At 40.8% G+C, this 26,872-nt stretch overlaps 1 protein-coding gene, 1 long non-coding RNA gene and 1 other non-coding gene across 7 annotated transcripts in view; 2 read left to right on the forward strand and 1 right to left on the reverse strand.

Annotated features, from left to right (window-relative positions):
- ROS1 (ROS proto-oncogene 1, receptor tyrosine kinase) overlaps window positions 1-16,307 on the forward strand; it is a 119,604-nt gene extending 103,297 nt beyond the window's left edge. For all 4 annotated transcript variants that reach the window (XM_070795922.1, XM_070795920.1, XM_070795923.1 and 1 more), the window contains exons 43-44: window positions 7,120-7,283; window positions 12,895-16,307. In XM_070795922.1, the coding sequence (XP_070652023.1) occupies window positions 7,120-7,283; window positions 12,895-13,205 (475 nt within the window). In that variant the 3' untranslated portion in view covers window positions 13,206-16,307. The remainder of the gene's footprint in view (window positions 1-7,119; window positions 7,284-12,894) is intronic.
- The window catches only part of LOC139184900 (uncharacterized), a 124,091-nt gene that overhangs the window by 94,594 nt on the left and 2,625 nt on the right, over window positions 1-26,872 (reverse strand). The gene's annotated exons all lie outside the window — the stretch shown is intronic.
- Window positions 16,388-16,460, forward strand: TRNAC-ACA (transfer RNA cysteine (anticodon ACA)). The gene has a single exon. It is a non-coding gene; the product is annotated as a tRNA-Cys (tRNA).

The raw sequence follows: 26,872 nt of genomic DNA on the forward strand, positions 1-26,872 counted from the left end.
GTTGGTGATTTTGATCTAATTATAAAGGGAAAATACACCAGGTTATTTTGCTGTGTACTAATCTACCCTCTTGTGAACAACCTTTTAGCAGAAATAGGAAGTCTTGATACTTTTTCTAAAAGGTGTCTTACCCATGATGTTTCTGAAAGAACATAGAATCAACAAGTATAAACTCCTCTGTTGTATGTACTACACCATGCTACAGATTGTGTGGAATACAGAAGTGTTTCAACCAGAGCCACGGCTCTTCAGCATCTCCAAATGTATTTTGAAAGGACAGACACACACATGGAGCAGTTGGATAAGAAGCCAACATGTAATAAAGTGCTAAACTGTGCGGTACAGACAAGTGCAAAAGGAATTAGCAGTATGCGGATACACACCATGGCTGCACGGCCTTGACCATGCTGTGTTATTTAGAGGATTATTCTGACTGGAGCCAAAAGATGATTAAGAACTGGGCACCTTGGTTGGATGTTCTGTGGGTGAATGTTTTTGTATTATTTAAATCTTCCAGCTTGAAGAAGATTGGAATCACTGTCTGTTTCTGATTTAGCTTTTATAGCCTCGGGGATATTTACAGAAGGATCAGTTATACACATATCTGAACGAGTTTGGTGGCAGTGCCTAAAAATATGATTCATGATCCTTTTGGGGCAGATGGAAAAACTTCTGTAAGTTAGGGGTAAGAAATTTATATAAAATTTTTAAAAAGTTAGTCTAGGGCTTGAGGGGAAAAAAAAAACAACCTAGCATTCCTAAGTATGAAATACATTTGTATCAAGTGGTTAGCAAACTAATCACTGTTTTGTACCTCTTATACATCTATTGAATACTCAGAAGATTTCCCCCAAATTTTAGTTGCACAAAATTTTCCTTGTGCTGTTAGAATTCTATTTGGCATATCTTCCCCTCTAGGGAGTAATGTATCTCATCATAATTATGCATTTCTTTTTTTGATAGGCACTCTAGGAATCACTGAATTATACATTTTGATTAATGTGTTCATTTATTCTGTTTGGGGAGGAAGAAGGTAGATAATTAATTGTCCTATTGTAAGGAAGAAAAATGCAGTTATGTTGAACTTTGCCCTCTCCAAAGGTATCCAGAAATTTAACTAGAAGGAGGAGGAAGAAGGAGTGCTAGAAAAGTTCTAGAAAAATATTCCTCATTACGAGTGAAAAAAGATAATGTTCTATATGATTTTATCTTGAGTAATTATTCATTTGGATATATTATTGCTCTAATTTTATGAAAGTATAGTTTCCTTGAAGCCAAAATTTCCATTGCTGCTTTTGAAGTTCATTTGAACATCAGTAATTAAAAAGCAAACAATGCTCTACACCCTCCAAAGGCCGCCTGCTTCAGATCCCCAGGAAGGGTTAACGATCCATGGCCGACTAGGGAGACAAGCCCTGCTAAGGAAATGGAGCTCTCAGTGATGCCATTCATCTGGCCACGGCCTTAAGTTGTCATGATAAAGATTAACTACTCTCCTTAGAGTACAGAGGAAACTGATTTTTATTTGAAGCCTTTCTCTGAGATCACAGGCCCAGCTTAGAGGGTTGAAAGTCTGCGCTGAGCCGGTCTGCACCTTCTATTCACTGCTTAAATACTCAGCACCTGGATGCACTCTGGGTCAGGTGAGCCCATAGATGGCTACGCTGTGCTTAGCTATTAATGGAATGTGAAAGTTCAGAGCATTCCCGCCCTTCTTTCCATAGTCTGGGACGTATGGTGCAAAGCCCAGTCCTCAGTGTTCTCTTCAGCTTTTAGTTTGCACAACAACCTTAACACTCTCAGGAATAAATGGGATCAAAGGGCAATCTACATCAAGTGAGAGCTCTTTGGGGTTCTTGGCCACAGGTATCACAGGGAAACTGAAATTACCGGAGAGTTTCTCCAATGCAGGAGGTCAAAATAGAGAACATGGAGCCTCACCATCTTATTTTTACCCTGTAAGAATATGTGTAAGTGTTAGTTGCTCTGTCATGTCTGATTCTTTGGGACCCCATGGACTGTAGCCTGCCAGGCTCCTCTGTCCATGGAATTCTCCAGGCAAGAGTACTGGACTGGGTGGCCTTTTCCTTCTCCAGGGGATCTTCCTGACCCAGGGATCGAATCTGGGTCTCTTGCATTGCAGGCAGATTCTTTACCATCTGAACCACCAGGGAAGCCCAAGAATATGTATATCTGGATGTTAATTGCATCTTTCCAGGACTGCATATAGTGAGTAAGGGAGTTTTTCAAATCTGAATTTTATATGATTTGCTTAAATGCCTATTAATTAACCTGCCCTTAATTCTGAAAGATGCCATGGAGTTTTCATCTGTTAAATTTCAATTGCTTTATGAATCCAAGAACTTAACTCATAAAAACTAATAATGAACATGGTTAATGAGTTTTGTGCTATTTTGGAAGAAATTGAAGCAAAGAGGAGTAAAAGGGTTGGTATGGTGAATGGAAGAATTTGAACTGAAACACTTAGCTAAATGAGATATTTCAAGTATCAGAGTATCTGTTCAGAGGTAGAACCATCCCAGGTAAATTTTAACAAAGTTGAAGGACCTGTCACTTTATTTAGACTAATATGATTGAATATTTGTAACTATAACTTGGTAAAAGTATTTAATGCATGATACTGAATTGCGACAAGTAAGGAAAGACCCATTTTTGTAAGGAAAGACCCCTATACCAAAGAAATAGTTGTTAATTTACAAGATGCAAGAAATGCATTTTGGGGGTTTGATAATATTTAAAAGCCTAGTCATTTATTCCATTGCCATTTTAATATTGTTTAAGAGCACAAGTTGTATGTGTACTCAGTTGTGTCTGACTCTTTGCGACCCCATGGACTGTAACCTGCCCTGCTCCTTGGTCTATAGGATTTCCCAGGCAAGAATACTGGAGTGGGTTGCCATTTCCTTCTCCAGGGGATCTTCCCGACCCAGGGATCAAACCCACGTCTCTCGTGTCTCCTCCATTGGCAGGCAGGTTCTTTACCACTGCACCGCCTGGGAAGCCTGAACAAGTTGTGCTCTTTAGTTTTAAATGACTATTGCTTTATAGAGCGTGCCTCTTTTCTTAATCTAGGGCAGTCAGTACTCATTTGACCCTGGACAGTGGGAGAGAAAGGTGTTATATATTTATCAGGTCACTTGTTTTTGCCATTAGAGAGTTAAGAAGAATAATGTAAATTAAAGCCTCCATAGATGAAAAATTAGGAATATCTGCTTAGATAACTTACATAAATTAAACTTTTGCAGGAAAGTGGGAGTGGGTGAGGTGCAGAGTGGAGAAGGGGCAATTGTCTGGGTGCTTTCTCTCCTCTCTCCCTCCTCCCTTTTCCTCCTTCCTTCTCACTATATCATCTTCGTTAAGTGTCTTGAATACTTTGTAGAATGAAGTGTATTATAAATAAAGTAAAAACTTCATAATTGAAATATGACAAGTCTTGAGAGATTCAACGTATCCTTTGATAATATCTCAGAATTACAACTTTGTTTTTAGAAGAGGTTAGGTTTCTTGTGGCAAGTTACACTTTACTTTCTCCTTTCACCTGTGTGCTGGTCGCCCAGTTGTGTCCAACCCTCTGTGGCCCCACAGACTGTAGCCCACCAGTCCATGGAATTTTCCAGGCAAGAATACTGGAGGTGGTTGTCATTTCCTACTCCATAGAACCTTCCTGACCGAGGAATCGAACCTGCATCTCTTGCGCCTCCTACATTGGCAGGTGGATTCTTTACTGGTAGCACCATCTTAGAAGTCCACCCTTAGGTTTATCATTAAGATTCTATTTTAAAATTGGTTTAAATTCCATGATCGGGGTATCAGTTACATGATATTATTTCAGAGTCAAATTGTCCTTCTTTGAGTTATTTGTTTCATTCCTGTTGCTAAATGCCAAAGATTATAAAGCAATATGTAAAGGATTAGGTTCTTAGTGATGATTCTAATCTATAAAAATACAGCCATGCTCAGTACTCTATATCCAGAATGTAAATTGTAATATAAATGAAAAGTCATCAGATCAATACTGAAAAAGATCAATATTAGGTTTCTCTATAATACTCTGATATTAACACTGACATGAGGTGCTTGTCAAGAAATAAAAGAGATAGAAGTGGAATTTTTGTGCCACATACAGATATTACTATTCAATCAATACCTATGATGGTTTCTGGGTCATTGTCACCTAGAGATTGAATGTATTTTCACTCCATTGTCATTGCTTTAGTCCAAACTACCATCATCTCTCGCCTGCTGCTGCTGCTGCTAAGTCACTTCAGCCGTGTCTGACTCCGTGTGACCCCATAGACGGCAGCCCACCAGGCTCCCTCATCCCTGGGATTCTCCAGGCAAGAATACTGGAGTGGGTTGCCATTTCCTTCTCCAATGCATGAAAGTGAAAAGTGAAAGTAAAGTCACTCAGTCATGTCCGACTCTTCGTGACCCCATGGACTGCAGCCTACCAGGCTCCTCCATCCATGGGGTTTTCCACCTAGTCTTCTCGAATAACTTCCTTGCTTCCAACTTGCCCCTCTACAATCAATTCTCTATATATATCAGCTAGAGTCATCCTTTAAAAATGTAAAGATCATGTTCCCTTAAAAATCTTTGACAGCTTCCATAGTGTTGCATAAAATCTAGCGCCTAGGCTGATCTTTGACTTTTGTGATCTCGCCTTCCTCTCTGGCCTCATCTCTTATACTCTCCCCCTCAGTGACTGCTCTACAGTTATACTGGCTGTCCTTCACATTCTAAAATGTGCCAAGTTCTTTCCAAAGTTAGGAATTTACACATGCTTTTGCCTCTTCTAGTGTGTTCCCTGACTTTCATCCCCACCCAGTTCCCATGGCTAGCATCTTATTTTTCTACAGAGTTCATTGGCTTAAACGCCACCTCCGCAGAAGTTCTTCTATAAGCAACTTACCGAAAATGTTCCATCTCTAATTAGCGTTCACATTTGTTTTCTCGCACAGAAGTCGGACATGACTGAAGCGACTTAGCAGCAACAGCAGCAGCAGTACCATTTTTAGAACTTATAAGTTTTAATTATATATTTATCTGTTGATATGGTAGTACTAAAATTTTTAAATACTTCCCAGTTTATGTTTCTTTATTAGCCTTTCTCTCTCTGCCCCCGGTCACCCTTCTAGCTCCAGAGAGTGAAAGAGGAGAGCAGGCACTTGACCTTTTTAGTGAGTCAGCAGACTTGGAAACGATGCTTAGAGCAGAGAGAGGCTTATGTAGAATCCTTTAGCTCCTTGTTAGTTTGCTAAATGGCAACTTTGAGCTACTAAACCTATAATTCTATATAATCTAACAAACAAGAAGAGAAACTCCACTCCTTCTAAGCCCTGGACAAGGGTAGGAAGAAGAAACCTTGACAAGATAAGAGGGTGAAGATGTTGGATATTTAGGTCCTGAAACCTCTGTAGGCTTCAGTTAGATGAGGTGACACCAAACACAGGGAGCAACTGCCTACTCCTCCCAGTCTGGCAGGATGGCAAGGAGATCCCTGAGCATGGACCCCCTGTGTTGACAGGGACACTCAGCATCCTGAATAGGATGGACTCCATGTCCAGAAAGAGAACATGTAGCTTTTGCTCCCAAGCCTCCTTTGTTTCCCTGTGTAAAGTGAACATTTTGTTGAAAGCTAGAACTTTGGCTAGGGAGCATCCTGTAGGCATGCAGCAGAAACAGGAAAGGGTTCCCTGAGCCTTGTCAGCAGATGTAGGATGTGATGCAGTCTCAGAGAGGCCTGCAGCTAGAGAGAGAAACGGGAGGACCAGTTCCGTGAGAAGGACCAAAAGAGCAGGTAAAGAGATCATGGATTGCATATAGCAGTCGATGCCTGCAGGAAGGACCAGACCAGTTGCTCCTTACGGAATTCCTCATCATTCCACTCTGAGACTAGAGAAGGCCTGGAGGGCACAGTGGGGCCCAAAGCATCCTTCACGGGGCCAGTACAGCTCATGCAAATCCTGACACCACCTTGGAGAGGAAGACAGAGGGAGTAGGAATGGCCTGAAGATAAGAGACAGCAAGTTATTAGCCATAAAAGACCAAGGATTACCCAAAAAGGGTGGTTTTCAGAACAGACTAGTTCATAACTGGCATTGTTCTAAATGAAGTTAATTTTCTTCTGCTGGGTGAGGCTTTGCGAATCAGTTACAAAGCTATCAAAAGAGCTACGTTTTCCCCCTGTTCCTGTGAGTTGTAGTGGGTAAATTTTGTCACCCTCTTATATGTGTATATATCATATGAGGACAGGAGCCACACTGCCACATCACTTGCTCTTGATATCCTGCTCGTATATAATGTGTCCAACAGATCTTTGATGAATGAATGAATGAACACTCATTGAGAGTTCTGCACAGACATGTCTTAGACAATCATTAAGGAAAAGATAATATTAAACAACCAGCTATTTATGGCCAGGGGAACTGAGCATCTTATTTAACCTGGCACTGAAGAACTGGATCTGATTTCTGCCACTAAATATCTGTATGGCTTGGAGTACATCTTAGATTTTGTTTCAGATATCAATGTATAAATGTAAAATTTAATCTCAGCTTCTTCAATAATTTAGCTGTTGGTTTTCTTATTGGTTCGGTAAACATTTTCTAACCATATATTTATCTATCTATTTATTTGATTAACAACTGTTAAATGTTGGCCTTTCAGAAGGAAGATGTTTTCTAATAAAAGTAGTTATATTGTCTGCAACTGTTATCTTCCTGACCCCGTGGCTCAGCGGTTAAAGAATCCACCTGCAGTACAGGAGACATGGGTTTGACTCCTGAGTCAGGAAGATCCCCTGGAGAAGGAAATGTATTCTTGCCTGGGAAATCCTACGGACAGAGGCGCCTGGTGGGCCACAGTCTGTGGGGTTGCAAAAGAGTCAGACTCAACTGAGCAACTAAACAACAACAACAACAAATTAAATAAATAAGAAACAAAAGCTTTTGTTCTGGTTCAGTTATATTAATTGTGGAAAACTAGCAATAACTCAAATTCTTTTCCGTGTGAAATGACCTTACGCAGGTTATCGGTAATGGCTACCTAATGATATCCAGTCACCATTTACTTTCATGTCTTTACTCATATATCCAGGTGGAATTTAATGACCCAGTGCTGGGCTCAAGAACCTGACCAAAGACCTACCTTCCATAAAATTCAAGAACAGCTTCAGTTATTCAGAAATTTTTCCTTAAATAGTATTTCTCAATGCAGAGGAGAAGCAAACCCCAGTGGAGTCATAAATGAAGGCTTTGAAGGTAAGTTTGATTCTTCTTCAGAATTTCTGGGTTTTCTCTCCAGTGTTAACTGAACAAGGTCAAAATGGGATGTACCTGGAAGATATCTTACAGTGCACAGGAGGAATAATACACTGGCACCATCCTCATAATTAAGTATTTATTATCCTCCTCTTTGAAAGTAATTTTGGTTTGTTCATTACATTAAAAAAAAAAAAAGAATAATGATATGGCCCCTGGATTTATAACCTAAGATAGTAAGAAAGAGAATTAACATGTTAGACTATATTTCCATGAGGCCTGTTCTCTTCATTCTCCACTTCTCATGCCAGTTTCGACCTCAGTGGCAGAGCTGAGTTAATTATAGTTGATGGTGCATTATCATCATTGGTCTATGCAGGGTTTCTCTTTCATTTGTTTGTTTAGCCTCTTATTTCCATATTCCTCTTCTGTTCTAGTTCCTCTCTCTACCTGCCAGGTAGCCATTTAATGTGTCTCTGTTAATTTGTATGTTTTCTACAAAATGTGTATTGTATGGATGGGTACTTTAGTGTTATACAGTGCTTCTTTTCTTCCGTTTTACATTAATACTGTGTTTTTAAAAGCCATCCATGTGTATATATCTAATCTAGTACTTCAAACTGCCTAGTTAGTTTGCTGTGATTATTGTAGTGGGTCATACCCTGATAAAGGCTAGTGTAATTCCACTTCAGTATTTTGGTATTAAAACACAATAGTCACTTAATTCATTTCCAAAGACAGATTTATGATACATTTGCCTAATTGGCTGCAGAAAAATAAATTTTAAAATGATCCTTTCCAGCTGTTCTTAAACTCCATCCCATAATTAAAAGTTCATAGGACTTTTTTCTTTTTTTTTTCAAATGCAAACATTCTTGCTGAGAAATAAACCTGGCAAGATGGACCATGACTCAGAATCCCTCAGAAATTAAGCCTCTTGGCTCAGCACTGATTGATTATTCAATGGCTGATTGTTGCCCTGGAGGCATCTCTCTACAGTGAGACCTTCACCTTGAGTGATGCACTTGACTAATAATAGCAGGGAAAAATAAGAAGCCCAGGATGATGATCTGCTTGTCTTGTTTGCAGTGTTTCTAACTACACATTTTGAGTAAATTTTGATCCCTGACATGAATGCAGATTAGACTCTGATTGTGACACATCTTTAACATGAACAGCTAAGCGACAATTTGGAAAGAGATGTGCTTTGAGCATACATCCCGATCCTCCTCAGAATAAGCCAATTTCACATTGGTGCTACCTGCTATCTCATCATGAGGCTGAGCTGATGATTCTCAGAGTGTCAGTGGTAGAAGACAGAAGACTGACTGACTTTCTTGATGGGCACTGAGAGAAGTCAGAATGGGAAGAGGAAGGTTGTCATGGAAATTGAAAAGAGAGAGACTCACAGTCAGGAATGGTCAAATGCTGCAGAGAAAAAGAGTTCTGTGGGGTATGAGGAATTTACAGTTGACTTGTGTTATATTTCAAAATTCAACTCTGCTCACAGAAGCCTTTCCTTCTAATATGAATGGACATTTGTTAAAAAAAAAAAATAGCAAAGGCTGCCATAATGGGTGTTAGAAGACCTGAGAGCTTAGCTTTACCTTAGGGTCTACCAGATGTCTCCATGAACCCTTACAGAAATCTTTTTACCATGTAGCATTACCTAGTTTCATCTATGAAGCTGAGGTAAGTACCAAACTGCTCACGGTATCTATAAAGGACAACCCCCTTTTAATGAATGGCTTTTAATTTCAATATTATGTAACTTTATTTCTAGCACTTTTGAATATACCACTTGTGCTATTTAACTCATTAAATCCTTACAATAGCCCTATGAAGTAGGCATTATAACATTACCATTTTACAGATGAAAAGACTGAGGTTAGTAACTTGCCCATGGTCATCCTGCTGGATGGGGCTGGAGCAGGATTCTATTCTAGAGCCTTTGCTCTCAGCCTTCACAGAGTGGTAGCAAAGGCAAGGAAACTTTGTTATCTTTAGTGTTCTGCATAGCTAGGGGTGGTGAAAGAATTTGCTACTTTTGGCCTGCTAGAAAAGATATAATAATCTTTCCTGGTTATATCTAATTTATTGAGGAGCCAAGTTGTTGACAGACTGAATTAAAATTCTAAAGGATATTTTTAAAAAATAGAGAAGCAGACATAACTAGGCAGAATAAGGATACTGGAAGAGGTTAACAGGGAATATAATAAAGCTCTAATAATTTTTTAGAAACAAGTCTGTGCCATGACATATATATGATTTTGGTAACAAGAGAAATTCACATTCTGAAATCTACAACAAATGTAAATTGTGACCATAAGGAATGGAAAGATATGGGGATCACCAACATTTTTGATAATTGGCATGTGACTGAAAAAAAGTGACAGAGAAGCGAGAAGAAATAGAATGAAAAACAGAGTTTGAATATTTGCAAAGGATAGAAATCATAGAACAGTCACTTTAAGGCAAGCTTAAACTTAATTAACTTTTAAGTAAAAGAATGTGTTTAATAATAGTTTGCTGTTTTGCAGACTGGTAGATGTATTTAACAAAACAGTAAGAAGTCTTCTTTGTTATTGTCAGAGATATATAAGAAGACAAGTAAAGCCACTGGGAGGACTTTTTTGAAAAAAAAGAAAAAAAGGAGAGGGGCATTAGGATTAAGGGAGCAATAATACCATGCCTATGCTATGGTCCTACTGACCTAATGGGGTGGAGAGGGGATAGAGAGAAGATTAGTAACATATCTGGGCATCTAGTAAAAATATCCCAGTGACTTCATCCAAACATTTGTGTAAACATCACCTCATCAGTCCCAGAGAGTTCTACAGGAAACAAATCTAAATGCTTCTCTGCTGTTCTAAACATAGCCAGTCAGCCGGCATATGTCTCGTCTGTAAATACCCTGTCTTACTTGGAAGTCTTTATTTTAATATTTCCCTCTTAAACCAAGAGTTGCCAAGTGCATGCCGTCTTTGCTCAGGATCTCTGCTGTAAGGACCTGCAAGTTTTCTATTCAGTAGTTTTTAAATCAAAATAAACAACCTGCCCCATCTCTCATAAATTCCTTATGCAATAAGAAGATGTACTCATTGCTGAAAGCTTGCCAGGGTCAAGTTACTAAATATTGTCCTAAGTACTATGAAGCGATGAAATAGTGAGCTAATGATTTTTCTTTGACATATTGCACCAGAATTTGTAAAAATAGAATTTATTTGCCTTATGGAAAAGAATTTTTTTCCAATGTAGGCAAAAAAATTAAATCATGTTTCCCAATATGGTATTTAATGAGCCAAAGTTATGGCAGTGAAGCGGCTGATAATGTGATTACCTAGACCTATGTTATAAGCATATGTTTTTGTTGAAATTTTAAACTCCTTTAGCCTAATTTCTTTAAGCCCTTCAGGAATATCATCCTAATTTCCTCAATAATCTGGGCCACTGGGCAATTTAATCCTATTTCTTCCTATCATTTTTTGATATTTTTATTGCTATTTTCATGCATAGCAAGTTATTCTTGAGTACATATTGACAATAATCATAACAGTTGGATTCTTCCATTGATATTCAGCTCATAGGCACTAACCAAACTCAACATCTGATAAGCTTATTTTTATGGGGGAGATATTTTAGAAAAACTGACTATTCACATGATAGAATGGTGTCGGTATAATGAAGAGGAACATGGAATGATACCAAAGAGCCTGCAGCCTGGCCTCTGTGTTATTCAGCAGTGGGTGAGGGCCTGAAAAACTAAATAAACACCTACTAAGACAGAGCAAGAACAGTGATTCATATGTTTTGATAATAACGTAAGCTTTGTAGTTAAGATTTGGAACTTGGTAATAGGTGTGTGCATGCGAGCTAAGTCACTCAGTCATGCCTGACTCTTTGGGACCCAATGGACTGTTAGCCTGCCAGGCTCCTCTGTCCATGGGGATTCTCCAGGCAAAAATACTGGAGTGGGTTGCCATGCCCTCCTCCAGAGGATCTTCCTGACTCAGGGATCAAAACCGTATCTCCTGTGTCTCCTGCATCGCAGGCAGATTCTTTACCCCTAAACCACTGGGGAAGCCCTGGTTAATAGGTAGATCCATTAAATTCCATCAGGGAATAAATAGGTGCAATGGTGCTTCCCTTCATCCTTTGAAATTGTTTAAATTTTTCCGATATTTCAATTTAAATGCATTCCAAATAAATCCAGCCTGGGGTATGCACAGAAGCTTGGCAGCCAGACTGGTCTCACCCACACATTTGGACACTCTTGTGCTGGAAGTATCATTAGGAGAAAGGGAGGGACCTTCATCTATTGACTGAAATGTTTCTGATTTGTAAAATGTGATGCTGAGTGAAAGGACAGTTATATTTCTGACTGTAAACTTTTCATCCAGGCAGTAACACTTAGGGACTGGAAAACATGGATAAAAAACAAATAATTCCTTCAATATACATTTGTATGTTTATCTGGTAGAGTCCCTAGAATTTTGTGGAATGTTTCAGAATCTCTGCTATTAGGTTTCAATAGAATTCTTATACGTTTCTAAGTAAGAAGGTCAGCCTTTAAGTAGAGAAAGACAAAATAATATGAGCACAATTGTGAAGAAGGTCAGATTTCCCTCTATCTGTTTTTCTGCAGGCACCCCCACCTCACACATGTATGTCTGGAGTCAGTCCCTCTCAAGAACTCCTGTAGGGCACACTGCCCACCACCTCCTCTGCACATAGCATGGCAGCTCCTCTCTCAGCTTGGGGAGGTGAACGTGAGGACCGACTAGAGCCAGACAATTTGGGTTCAAATTCTAGTTGTGTGACCTTGGGAAAAGTATTAAGCTCCTCTGTCCTCAATTTCCTCATGTGTTGAAAGCGGATAGTGCCAGTACTTACTTAATAGGGGAAGAATGAGTTAATATATGCATATAGCTTAGAACAGTGCCTGGTATGTAATTAGCACTCTATACGTATTAATAACAATTATTATGATTATATTTCATGTCAGTGTTTATTGCCACCTGACATAGATTTAGTTGTCCACTAGTTTATTGTCTGTACCCCTCCATTAGAGTGTAAACCCCAAATAGAAACAAATGTGTTTCGTGCACAACTATCTCATCAATACCTAGGACATGGCCAGGTATGCAGGATGCAGGCAATAAATATTAGCTTAATAAATGACTGAATTCCTTGACTTAAAAAAGTACATCTTTAAAGGTAGATATTTTAGCCAATGTGGCAAGATGAAAGGGTAAGCACTTTATGCAAAAGGGCCATCCTAGGGCCACTTAATTCCTGTCACAAAGACCAGACCTGTGTCACCTGTTATGCAATTACCTCTATATGCTCTTACTGCTTTGCGTATTCCTTTCTTACATAAGCACACGTAACCTTCCATCGCATTTTATTACTTCTGCTCTCCTACTAGCCTGTAGTGGTTATCAAGGACAGGGAACATGTCTTTTATCTTTGTGTTCCCTCAGTGGTCATCATAAATGTTTACTGAACCAATGAGCAAGGCTGGTGTTTTTCTAATTTTCATAGAACCTGAATATTACAAATACAGGAAACCAAATACATGCTAGAATAATGTTTGTATTTTTTTTCACAGATGAAGATGGTCATCCAATTTGTTTGAATTCAGATGATGTTACGTCGGTTGCTTTAATGGAAACCAAGAACCAAGAAGGGTTAAACTACATGGTACTTGCTACAGAATGCAGACAAGGTGAAGCCAATTCTGAGGGTCCTCTAGGCTCTAAGGAATCTGAATCTTGTGGTCTGAGGAAAGAAGAGAAGGAACCACATGCAGACATAGCTATCTGCCAAGAAAAACAAGTGGCTTACTGCCTTCCTGGCAAGCCTGAAGGCCTGAACTATGCCTGCCTCACTCACAGTGGATATGGAGATGGGTTTGATTAATAGCTCTGTTTGGGACATGCAGGGTTGAGATAAACACTCCTCCCATTAAGTGGTCATGGAAAGAAAACCTAGTAGAGTGATAGATGTTGTGGTGTGGTGGTCTGTGACTCCAAATTAACACCGGAAGTTCCTGTATTCTAATTTTGGTTCTAAGAGCCATTTGGTTTAGGTTGAGACAATCTCCATACCAACAGTCTAACCTTGAGCAGAATTCTGTGGTGAACCTCTGAGCATTTGAAAAGCTTAGAAAGACTAATGAGTCTGGAAATGAAACTGTGATCCTTTGCCCCGAGGTCTCTTAGGCCACTTCCCACCCTTCAGTCTGGGCCCTAAGAGAAACATCTTAGAAAGAAAACACGTACGTTCAAAGACCTGAAGGAGGAGAACAAGTGTGCTCAGGGGGCCAAGTGAACTACAGATTATCCCAAGCAGGACAAAGGAAATGACTAAATAACTCTACACATACAGAAGGAACCAGCACCCGAGACACGAGTCATTAAGAAAGCTATTAATACAATAAAATATTGTCCTTAATGACTACTCTACAATATTTTGTTTTTTGGAGTCTTGGAACAGCAGTTTCAATCATATTGCAAAGAGGACCATGAAGATCTCTGTGTCCTAAAGTTTAGCATTCCATGATCTTTGGATCATATACAAATGACTCTGTGATTTTTGTGCTATTAATATTATGGAAATTAGCTAATATAGAGATTTTTAATTTGCCATATCTATTTTCTACATTAAACGCTTAAGATTACATTTACTATGAAATTGTCCTTAAAATTAAATATAAATGACAATATAATGTTAATTCAAGCTATATGATTTTCAGCAACCATACAAAATAATAAGCACCTAAATGAGAACTATTAAAAAATTGATTCAGGGAAACACTGATTTAAAGCCAGTCATTCTTTGCAGTTACCCATTTAAATCTGGAAGCCTCAAGCGTTCTAACAACAGATCTAATGAAAGTATTCGATGTGTTATTTAGTTGCAGCATACAGAGTGTTCACAAGACACAAAGAACACTTTGATTATACTAATAACATTTGCTAAAAACTATTGTGGAAACAGAACATGGATCCGTTTCTGCTTTGGATCATTTAGTTCATTTTTAAATGTGTCCACTGCCTGGGAACTTGCAGAGATGACAGGCTGTATGGTGAGGTACACAGGGAAGTCGGTGTGTTTGTTCTGTGGTGAACAGCCCCCAAGTAAAGGTCCAGGATTTATGGCCACTCTATCATATCTAGTATCCACTGAACAAGGCAGAATATTTTCCCTCTGATCTTTAGACTTTTTAATGGGCATTGATCATTCTTTTTGTTGGCCTACCATATGACGCCCCTTCCCCTGTTGGGGAGTTCCTCTACCTTCATCTTCAGATGGGGAGCCGTGTTCTATTTGCTTCCCTAAGATCTCATGCAATACGAAGGCAGGCAGTGACCCTAGCCCCCACCTCTCAGACACACCCACCACAGGCTTCTAATTGAGAGAGAAGGAAGCAAAGAAACAGGGACCCCGGTGAGTCACGCCTGGTCATGGTGGCAAGTGCAGTTAGTCTGGCTCCCAGAACGCAGCGTCCAGGGCTTAGGGGAGCCGGGAGAGCAAGCCTGGAGCCTGGTGCCTCTGGCAACCAGGGCAGGCAGACTGGGGACTTGGTTCTGCTGTCTGCTTCTAGCAAGGGTTCCCTGCTCCATAGCCTCTGAGTTCGGTTCTTAAGCCCTCCCAAGGATTCTGTGACTTATCTCCATATCCTTTTAATAAATGTTTTTCTTTTAAGTCAGAGTCAGCTTCTGCTTTTTGCATCTATGACTTTTTCTCTGCCAAAGCAATACAGAAACTTTATTTTGGAATGCACAAAGAAATGTATTGGAGAATTGGATTTTCAGTACAATACACTTGCATTACAATCTGTATAATAGAGAAATTTACAGAATATCTGAGGAGAACAGCCCATAAAGTATCATGCTTTAGCTAGGATATAAGTGCAAATTATTAGACTTTTAAAAATAATTCATAATAAATGATATTGGTAGAAATATTTACTACAACATAAAATAGACAGTGGCTGAAATAGCATAGGAAAATTTATTATAAATCAAAGTAATTGATAAAAATACAAATGGCTGATAATATTGAAAACTGTAAGTTTATTCTGGAAAAATTAGATTTTGTAATCAAGAGGGAAAAATTGGCTATGGCTAAAATCGGCACTAGTTAAAATGTGTTATTCACTTAAAAAAAAAAAAAAATACTGGGCTTCCCTGGTGGCTCAGACGATAAAGTGTCTGTCTGCAATGCGGGAGACCCAGGTTCAATTCCTGAGTTGGGAAAATGCCCTGGAGAAGGAAATGGCAATCCACTCCAGCACTCTTGCCTGGAAAATCCCATGGACGGAGGAGGCTGATAGGCTACAGTGCATGGGGTCGCAAAGAGTCGGACATGACTGAGCGACCACTTTCACTAAAAATTAACAGAAGAATAAAATCTCATTGACAAGTTTTTTTTATCTGCAAAAATGACCTGGGAATATTAGACTTGAGAGAAATTATGGCTCCCAAAGGCAGAAGTTATCATTGGTATAAACAAAACAATACAAAGCCAATCAATAACTCTAACCTTAATTTTAAATTGTTCAAGGAAAAGAAACAGTCTGTAAGAAAAATATTTAGGTTGAAAATGAAAGACATTTTTTTAATGTTGCCAGTTGAACAAAGATTTACCTGGAGAAAATTAATATGTCGCTATAATTCTGCTGCAAATGCTTTATTCAAAATGTCCTGGAGAAAAGAACCTGTCCTTGATCTCAGATATTCTGTGTTGCTTATGCATCCTTGTTTTCCCTGGCCTATTGGAATGGTCTCATCTATTCTTCTCTACTTATCTAAATTCCAGACATCCTTTAGGGTCAGCTCATATTCCAACTTGTTGGAAAGGCTTGTCTCTAACTCCCTCCCCTCCTTCTTACCAGAATTACTGCTGCTCTTGTCTTTATGCCTTGTTAACTGGCAATTATGGTATTGTGGTATGGTATTTCTACCTTATTTCTATGTGTTTTATTAACTTGAATAAATTGCAAACTTTCCAAACTCAGGTGGTGTCTTTTGACCCTTTGTATCTTTAATATAAAGTAACTATTCATATGTAATGGGTGAATTGGCTTTCTCAGGACTTCCCTGGTGGCTCAGATGGTAAAGCGTCTGCCTACAATGCAGGAGACCCAGGTTCAATCCCTGGGTCAGGAAGATCTCTTGGAGAAGGAAATGGTAACCCACTCCAGTATTCTTGCCTGGAAAATCCCATGGACCGAGAAGCCTGGTAGGCTACAGGCCATGGGGTCGCAAAGAGTTGGACACGACTGAGTGACTTCACTTTCACTTCTGGCTTTCTCATCATCCTTTTCCAACACATTTCACAAGTTTTCACTTTTAGCTCATAAAAGAGATGCCAGAAGACTGGTATATTGCCGAGAGGGATACTTATGAGGATTCTTTTGATTGTGAGTTATCTGAGACCTAGATATATTACAGAAGTTTGTGGACTGCTTTGAGTTTCAGATCAGACTTAGATGAGCCTGAAATGCTGAAAGTCCTTGAAATGATGGTAAAGGATATTAGAGAAGACAAAAAATTATTTTTCTCCCTCATTGTAAACTCAACTTTTATCCTCAGAATGGCCTTATGGATGCGGAATAAATGTTAAGTTGTCCTTGACTTCTCTTTGATTTTCTCTGTTTGGTAAAGAGGAGCCCATTCAGTTTTGCTTTTTACAGTTGATCAAGCCTCTGGGTTGCCCAAACTAGAAGACCTATTGCAATCCTTCTAGGCTTCTTTACAACCAGAAAAAACAAAGGGCCAACATATACAACACAAATGCCATTGTATGTAATTCAGACTCCAGAAGTTTCCCCAGATACCCGTCCCCACTCGAGAGGAACACTGAGTTTCCTGCCACAAGTCAAGAAGAGCCCTGTTTTCCCCTTGTCAACTCGAGATGAGGGTCGATTCCCCTGCTTCGTCTGGAAAGGAATGCCGACATCACCGTCGCACTTCAAGAGGAGGATGGTCTCTACTTGAAACTGGAGGGGAACCCGGGGGTCTTGTCACAATTCGAAAGACATGGATTTCCCCATCCACTCGAGATAAGGCCTGATTCCCTTGCACCCATTCGAATGTCACCCGAGAATCAACTCACAACACGAAGGGAGGACTGATACCCCAGTTGCAAATTCGAAAAGAGCCCCAGGTCCCAAATTCAACTCGACTGGAGGCCTGAAACCTCTTTGAAAACTCTAGAGGAAAGCAGAGTTCCATGCCTCCACACAAGTCTAGACCTGACTCCCTGTTTGAAACGGCATACACACCCCAAGACCCAAGTCAGAACAGGAGAGGAACCCTGAGGTTCCCACCTAAACTCAAGATGAGGCCCTCTTCCATTGCACCGACCCCAGAGGAATCCCGAGACGCCCCTCCCAACTCAAAAGTATTCCTGACTTCCATAGGCACCATGAGAAGCTCCCTGAGGTCACCATCACAACTCGAGGGAACTCAAGAGAGTTCCAGAAAAACATCTATTTCTGCTTTATTGACTATGCCAAAGCCTTTGACTGTGTGGATCACAAGAAACTGTGGAAAATTCTGAAAGAGATGGGAATACCAGACCACCTGACCTGCCTCTTGAGAAACCTATATGCAGGTGAGGAAGCAACAGTTAGAACTGGATATGCAACAACAGACTGGTTCCAAATAGGAAAAGGAGTACGTCAAGGCTATATATTGTCACCCCACTTATTTAACTTCTATGCAGAGTACATCATGAGAAACGCTGGGCTGGAAGAAGCACAAGCTGGAATCAAGATTGCTGGGAGAAATATCAATAACCTCAGATATGCAGATGACACCACCCTTATGGCAGAAAGTGAAGAGGAACTAAAAAGCCTCTTGATGAAAGTGAAAGAGGACAGTGAAAAGTTGGCTTAAAGCTCAACATTCAGAAAACAAAGATCATGGCATCTTGTCCCATCACTTCATGGGAAATAGATGGGGAAACAGTGGAAACAGTGTCAGACTTTATTTTTGGGGGGCTCCAAAATCACTGCAGATGGTGACTGCAGCCATGAAATTAAAAGACGCTTATTCCTTGGAAGGAAAGTTATGACCAACCTAGATAGCATATTCAAAAGCAGAGACATTACTTTGTCAATAAAGGTCCATCTAGTCAAGGCTATGGTTTTTCCAGTGGTCATGTATGGATGTGAGAGTTGGACTGTGAAGAAAGCTGAGCACCAAAGAATTGATGCTTTTGAACTGTGGTGTTGGAGAGGACTCTTGAGAGTCCCTTGGACTGCAAGGAGATCCAACCAGTCCATGCTAAAGGAGATCAGTCCTGGGTGTTCATTGGAAGGACTGATGCTGAAGCTGAAACTCCAATATTTTGGCCACCTCATGCAAAGAGTTGACTCATTGGAAAAGACTCTGATGCTGGGAGGGATTGGGGGCAGGAGGAAAAGGGGACGACAGAGGATGAGATGGCTGGATGGCATCACCGATTCAATAGACGTAAGTCTGAGTGAACTCCGGGAGTTGGTGATGGACAGGGAGGCCTTGCCTGCTGCAATTCATGGGGCTGCAAAGAGTCAGACATGACTGAGCAACTGGACTGAACTGAACTGAACTGAACTGAAGCATCCATTTATAATTAAAAACTCTCAGCAAAGTGGGCATAGAGGGAATGTTGAGATCAACATAATAAAGACAGTATATGACAAACTCAGTTAACATCATAATCAACAGTGAAAAGCTGAAGCTTTTTCCTCTAAGGTCAGAAACAAGACAGGGATGACCACTTTCACCACTTTTATTCAGAATAGTACTGGAGTCCTGCTGCTGCTGCTGCTGCTGCTAAGTCGCTTCAGTCATGTCGAACTCTGTGCGACCCCATAGACAGCAGCCCAGCAGGCTCCTCTGTCCCTGGGATTCTCCAGGCAAGAATACTGGAATGGGTTGCCATTTCCTTCTCCAATCATGAAAGTGAAGAGTGAAAGTGAAGTCGCTCAGTCATGTCCGACTCTTGGCGACCCCATAGACTGCAGCCTACTAGGCTCCTCCGTCCACGGGATTTTCCAGGCGAGAGTACGGGAGTGGGGTGCCATTGCCTTCTCTGGCTGGAGTCCTAGCCAGAGTAATTAGGCAAGAAAAAGAAATAAAAAACATCCAAACTGAGAAAGAAGTAAAACTGTCATTATTTGCAGATACTATTATATATAGAAAACTCTGAAGACTCCATAAAAAGACTATTAGAACTAATAAATTCAGTAAAGTTACAGGATACAAAATTAATGCACAAAAGTCTGCCACCTTACTTTACATTAATAATGAACTATCAGAAAGAGAAATTAAGAAAACAATCCCATTTATGACTTCAACAAAAAGAATAAATCTAATCAAGGAAGTGAAAGAACTATATTTTGAAAACTATAAGACATTAACTAAAAAAAATTGAAGAAGACAAAAGACCTTGATTAGCCAAAGCAATCTTGAGAAGGGAGAAGGAAGCTAAAAACATCATGTTTCCTGATTTCATACTATATTACAAAGCCATAGAATTAAAATAGTGGTATTGATATAAAACAGAAACATAGCTCAATGGAAGAGACTAGAGAAGCCAGAAATAAACACAGGCATATATGGTTAATTAATTTATGACCAAAAAAATGGAGGCAAGAATGTACAATGGGGAAAGGATTGTCCCTTCAATAAATGGCATTGGGAAAATTGGACAGTCATATGCAAAAGAATGAAACTGGATTGTTGTCTTATTTACAACTCCCTTTAGTTAACAAAAGTTAACTTTAAATGGATTAAAGGCTTCAATATAAGACCTGAAACCTTAAAGCTTCTAGAAGAAAATAGGTGATAAGTTCCTTGACATATGTCTTAGCAATGATGTTTTGAATCTGAAACCAAAAACAAAAGCAAAATTGAACAAGTGGAACTACACCAAACTAAAAAGCTTTTGCACAGTAAAAAAAAAAAAAAAAATCAACAAAATTAAAAAGCAATCTACTGGATGTGAGAAAATAATTGGAATTATAAATGTGATAAAGGGCTAATACCCCAAACATAGGCTTCCCTGGTGGCTCAGACAGTAAAGAATCTGCCTGAAATGCAGGAGACCCAGGTTTGATCCCTGGGTCGGGAAATCCCCTAGAGAAGGGAAAGGCTACCCACTCCCTACTCCAGCATTCTTGCCTGGAGATTTCCATGGACAGAGGTGCCTGGTGGGCTAAATATACAAAGAATTCATATAACTTAACAGCAAGTAAAAAGAAAGGATGGAGAGGAGAGTGCTAGTGGGGGTTAGACTATGCAGGCCACTGTATGGACTTTGGCTTTTTACCTGATAGGAAGACACTGGGGGGTTCTGAACATACAAAATGCATGATTTGACTTTGGTCTTAAAAGAATCTTTCAGAGCCTGTGTGAAGAAGGGACTGAGAGTAGAGTGGGACAGAGAGGTAAAAATAGGAAAATCAGAAAGTTATGATGATTAACCATGAGGTGATGATGGCTTGGCAGGGAAGGAGATACAGCAGTAAAAGTGAAGAGAGTGGTTGCTTCTATGTTTCTTCTGAAGGTTCTGCTGATGGATTAGATATGGAGTACCAGAGAAGAAAAGATTTAAGATTTTTAACCTGAGCAGTGGGAGGAACGTAAGTTACCGCTTATCAGATGGGAAAGACCGAAGGAGAGAAGATTCATCTTGAGAGGTGAGGTGGCAATTAGAGGTTCAGTTTAGGATGTGTTCATTTTGAGAGGATTCTTAGAGACCTAAGGGGAGAGGCTGAATATGCAGTGGGAGAGGGGGTTAAAGAGGGGGTGCTGGCTGCAGAGCTGTCAGCATATTGACTAGCCACCAGACTGGCCCAGCTCAACCAGCAGTGCGGATAAATAAGAAAGAAGGGCTGAAGGCAGAAGCCAAAGTCTTTCCGTGTTTAGACATTCAGGAGCTGAGGAGAGACTAGCAAAGAAGACTGAGAAGGAGGTGTCAGAAAAGCAGCATGAAAATCAAGAGCCCGTGGAATCCTGAAAGTCAAATAAACACAGTGTTTGAAGAGGGATGGAATTATGAACTGTGTCAAATATTATTGGCAGTGACAGTGACCATATGTCTTAGTTTGCCTGGATACTCCCAGTTTATGCCTTTGTCCTGGATTATTACCCATGTTCATTTCACATTACAAGTGATCTTGTTCAGACCATAAATTACATGGTCCCCTGTGGTTGGACACGGAGGTGTGCTGTTTAGATCATCTTTCAAGAGAACCTGCCTTGGGGAGCATGGCTAATTGACACGTCCAGCTGCTGTACCTTCAGATCTACTGTGACATTCATGCCAGGTCAGGCTTCCCGTGGGCCATTTCCAGCCACTGACTAAACACAGGAGAGTACCAGAAATGGGCCATTCCTGCCTGATCTGGACATTATCTGGCCACTGTCAGGCCATTCTGACTTGGGGACTGACACCCGCTCAGTCTGGCTGACACCTACCCAGAACAGCACTGTAGTTCCAGGCTCTCCTCATCCATTCCTCCTGCCTCTCTGTTCTTAACAGGTTTCAGGCTTGAATTGCAATCTGAAGGTGTTTTTGGTTTTTTTTAAACCTACTCTTTCTCTCCCTCCCTTTATCTTTCCCAAACATTTATCCCAACAAATCATTTGCACATCTATTCTTCTTGGCATCTGTTTCTTTGAGGCCCTTAACTAATATAGATAGTAGCAGGAAAAGCCAAAGAAAACAGGTAGCAAGTTGGGGTTTGGGGTCTGGCTCATTCATCACGGGGCTAAGAGGACCGCATCATGAGGGATATTGGGACGTGGACAGTCCTGGGCACAAAGTGGGGGCCCCAGGAGCTAAGGACTTCACCAGTGGTGAATAAGAAAAATGTCCCGTGGAGGGGAACCTCTGCCAATGCGATGATTCAAGCTTTTGAAAGACACAGAGGTGATGATGTCTATGAGAACAGTGGAACTGGCTGGCTCTTATTAAGTTGCCCTAATTCCCTGAAGAAGGATCATGAGAAATCAAGGTTATGTAGCAAACAAAGGCTAAGTGTGAGAGCTAGAGGACGTCTCTGATAGGTTAAAAAGAGACGTTTATAAACTGTCAAGTAAGAGCAAACACAAGTAAGGGGGAATCCTTGCATGTGAGAGTTACAGAGCTCCAGAGAGGTGGGACGGATCGGTCAAGGTAGGTCTGTTGAGAAAACCTACGACCCTGAAACTCTGGACTGGGGAAAGAGACTGGATGGATGCCCCCAAGGAATTTGGCTCAGCAGACCCCTCCCTGCTTGTCAAGATGGCTCATAGCTCTAATGTAAGAGCCAGCATTCTGTACAGGAAGATACTCCTGTGGCCTCTCCACAGCAAGAAACATGGGCCCCCTCAGGAGCTGCACACACCTCCCCTGGACACTACCAACTTGATAACCAGGTTAAATTCCAAACTAGCCTGGCTTGGGATAGACTGGATCTGATAGAGGAGGAAGAGACTACACCTCAAAGGAACTACATTAATTAACTAATACCTAATGGTGGGAGCCCAGAGAAGGCGATGGCACCCCATTCCAGTACCCTTGCCTGGAAAATCCCACGGACAGCGGAGCCTGGTAGGCTGCAGTCCATGGGGTTGCTAAGAGTCGGACACGACTGAGTGACTTCACGTTCACTTTTCACTTTCATGCATTCGAGAAGGAAATGGCAACCCACTCCAGTGTTCTTGTCTGGAGAATCCCAGGGACGGCGGAGCCTGGTGGGCTTTCGTCTATGGGGTCACACAGAGTCAGACACGACTGAAGTGACTTAGCAGCAGCAGCAGCAGCAATGGTGGGAGCCCGGCATCCCTGATGGCTTAGTGGTGAAGAATCTGCCTGCCAATGCAGTGGACACAGGTTTGACGCCTGGTTGGGGAAGATCCCACATACCTGCCATGGGGCAACTAAACCCATGTGCCACAATTAATGAAGCCCGTGTGCCTAGAGCCTGTGCTCCACAATGGGAAGCCACCGCAATGAGAAACCTGAGCACTGCAATGAAGAGTAGCCCCCACTCGCAGAAACTAGAGAAAACCTGTACAAAGCAATGAAGACCCAGTGCAGCCAAATAGATAAATAATTTTTTTTTAATGTGTAATAGGGATTGACATACTTGGTGGTTGGCCCACTGCATCTTTGACCTGTGGGGTGAAATGTATCATGGTGTGTGGAGGCCAAACAGACAACTCTGGAACTGTGCCTCTCCTCTCTTCCTTCCCTTAGCCGATACAGTAAGTTAAAAATACAATAGGATCCCGGGGAATTACAATGATTAGCACCAGCATTTATGTTAGAAGGTCACAGTGTTCATGGCTTCTGTCTTATTTCCTTTTATCTCACCAGAGCTCCTGAAAAGACCACATGGACTCGGGAGAATAGCTTTAGTGTACCATGAGGCAAATCAAATACTAACTCCGATTGCAGCTGCCATGCCAGGTGTAGTATCTTTGCTGTGTGCTGTGCTTAGTTGCTCAGTCGTGTCCAGCTCTTTGCAACCCCATGGGCTGTAGTCTGCCAGGATCCTCTGTCCATGGGATACTCCAGGCAAGAATACTGGAGTGGGTTGCCATGCCTTCCTCCAGGGGATCTTCCCAACCCAGGGATCGAACCCAGGTCCCCTGCATTGCAGGATTCTTTATCATCGGAGCCACTGTCTTTGCTAGAATAGATTAATAATGCCTCAAGTACATGGTATGTGTCTTGACATCTGCTTATCAGAGGTTCTTAACTGATGCATCATCCTACTGCTGAGAGAAGTAAAAGGTTATTGAGAGCTGATCTTCAGGTTTATCTAGAACTAGCTGATGACCTTGGCAAGTGTGTGTAGTAGAATCTAAGCTAGAGTTGGTACAAGAGAAGATGTAAAAGTTAGTGGAGAGAGCAAAAAGATGACTCATTTAAGGCCTGTTGCCACTTAAAGGGACAGAGAAATGAGTTACTAAGTAAAAAGTGATGTGCTAAGTCACTCAGTCATGTTGGATTCTTTGTGACCCCATGGACTATAGCCCTCCAGGCGGCTCTGTCCATGGGGATTCTCCAGGCACAAATACTGGAGTGGGTTGCCATGCCTCCTCCAGGGGACCTTCCCAACCCAGGGATCGAACTGGGTCTCTGACATTGAAGCTGTATTCTTTACCAGCTGAGCTACCAGGGAAGCCCAGTAACTAAAAGGAGATGGGGTCAAAGAAGGTTTTTTTTTGAGGCAGGAAATATTGCAGCCTGTTTTTATATTAATGGAAATGATCCAGTAGAGGGGGAGAAGTGATGGTGCAGGAAGAGAGAGGACAATTGTTGAAGGGACGTCCTTGAGCAGAAGACCCAGACTGAGGATCCGGATAGAAGCACAGAAAAAGGATGTGTGCATGCATGCCTGCTCAGTCGTTCAGTCGTGTCTGACTCTTGTGGCCCCATGGACTGTGGCCCACCAGGTTCCTCTGTCCATGGGGTTTTCCAGGCAAGAATACTGGAGTGGGTTGCTATTTCCTACTGCAGGGGATCTTCTCAACCCAGGAATCGAACTTGCCTCTCGTGCATTGGCAGGCAGATTCTTTACCACTGAGCCACTTGGGACACTAATTCCCTCCTAAAAGTGACAGAACCTCTCCCCACTCCTTTTATTAAAAGGATTTTTTTTTTTAACTGAAGCAGGCTTTTAGACTATTTTTTTTCAACTTGTACATAAACCTTAGACGAACCTATATTTTTAAATTGCTTTGCACATAATAAAATAAAACAATTAATGCAATAATCTGTGTATTTTTCTCACAAGAGTTGGTGGTACCTGCTCAATGTACTTAATATCTAGTTGCTGCTGCTGCTAAGTCACTTCAGTCGTGTCTGACTCTGTGCCACCCCATAGACGGTAGCCCACCAGTCCCTGGATTCTCCAGGCAAGAACACTGGAGTGGGTTGCCATTTCCTTCTCCAATGCATGAAAGTGAAAAGTGAAAGTGAAGTCATTCAGTCGTACCCGACTCTTCGCGACCCCATGGACTTCAACCTACCAGTCTCCTCCGCCCATGGGACTTTCCAGGCAAGAGTACTGGAGTGGGTTGCCATTGCCTTCTCCGAATATCTAGTTGAGGGGGTAAAGAACATTGAAGTCAAGAGAGAATGAGATAATCTTTAGGGTTATTGCAACCTTTTAACTCCTGAACTCGTGTCAGAAGATGTTAAATAATAAATGGAAAATACATGGCATAGACATTAGGTAGCAAGAGTTCTGATACAGGTGAGACCATTCACTGCGTCTAGTGTGGAGACAAGGCTTCACGTAAGAGGCAGAACTTTAGTGAGACTTCGAAGAATTGATAGCATTTGGATGAGAGGGTAGTTAGGTTGAAGGTTTCCTAATAGCACAGGAAGGAGGAATTTACCAGGAAGCTTCTGTAGAATATAAGAAAGACATTGCTGAGTGTGCTAACCCAGAGGAGCAGTCTAGTAGAATTGTTAAGATGATGTACCCTTGAGCTGAAAGCATCTGATGGTGAGCTGGGTGTCCTCCTGGGAACTGTCACAAGACAGATCTAACCTCATTCTGAGCATCCATATGGACATAAGGGCTAGGAAGCATAGGAACTAGATCAGGAAATGAGCAGACAACATGGAAAGCATTTTTTATAATGTCACTTTTAGAACTTTTCTGTTTACAGTAAGTAAGAAGAAGGAGAATAAAGCTTGTGTAATTGAGTTTAGAAAGTCCTCTAATAAAGAAGTGACAAAATTAAATTTGCACTCTAAAGTAGCAGTGAAAATGTAGTCAGAAACTTTCATGATCTAAAGAACATACATTATTAAGTGGTATAATTTTAACTTAATGTCTTGCCCTCGTTGTTGTTCTGTGACACATGGAGAGTCAGTGGTACCTGTACTTTCTACCTCAGTCTCCTGAGACCCAAAGCCTATATTAGCCTGCAGCCCTGGTATTTTATGGTAATGAAGCATTATTTATTTTTTGAGTTTTTATACATTTTATTTTTTATCTTAATTTTTATTGGAGTATAGTTGATTTAAAATAGTTTCAATACAATTTATATCACAAATAAATATACAAACAAACAAAAAAGGAGATGGTAGTAACTTACCGGTGGATTTAAAATTTTTTCAGTCCTTAAACATCAAATACCCAGATGTCCCAAACTTCAGTGAAAGATGATGGAGCCTATATTATCATTTTTAAAATTTATTAGAGAGTTTGAAACAGTTAAGTGCAAAATTGTGAATAAAAATTTCCTTCTCATCAATCCCAAGTAAATATGACTGTATCATGGTTTTCCCTTAGGATACAAGTCTGACACTTCCCTACACTCTTTTCTTATTCCTTTCAAAAAGTACAAGAATGTGTTTTTAGAAGAAGCCTTTGAACAAGGAGGAACAAATATCAAAAGCCCTGTTCTTTGTGTTTCTTACCAAATCTGTCAACGGCCTCTGTCAGTTTCTGAGTGTGGAGGAGAAACTTCCTGAAATAAAAACAGGATTTCACACTCCACAAAGCAAGGTGGAAGAATACAAATAATACAGAACCTTTAGATATATGGAAACAACCTTCCAGATATGTCAAGAAATTC

The sequence above is a fragment of the Bos indicus genome, chromosome 9, assembly GCF_029378745.1.
Source record: "Bos indicus isolate NIAB-ARS_2022 breed Sahiwal x Tharparkar chromosome 9, NIAB-ARS_B.indTharparkar_mat_pri_1.0, whole genome shotgun sequence".
Taxonomy (NCBI): domain Eukaryota; kingdom Metazoa; phylum Chordata; class Mammalia; order Artiodactyla; family Bovidae; genus Bos; species Bos indicus.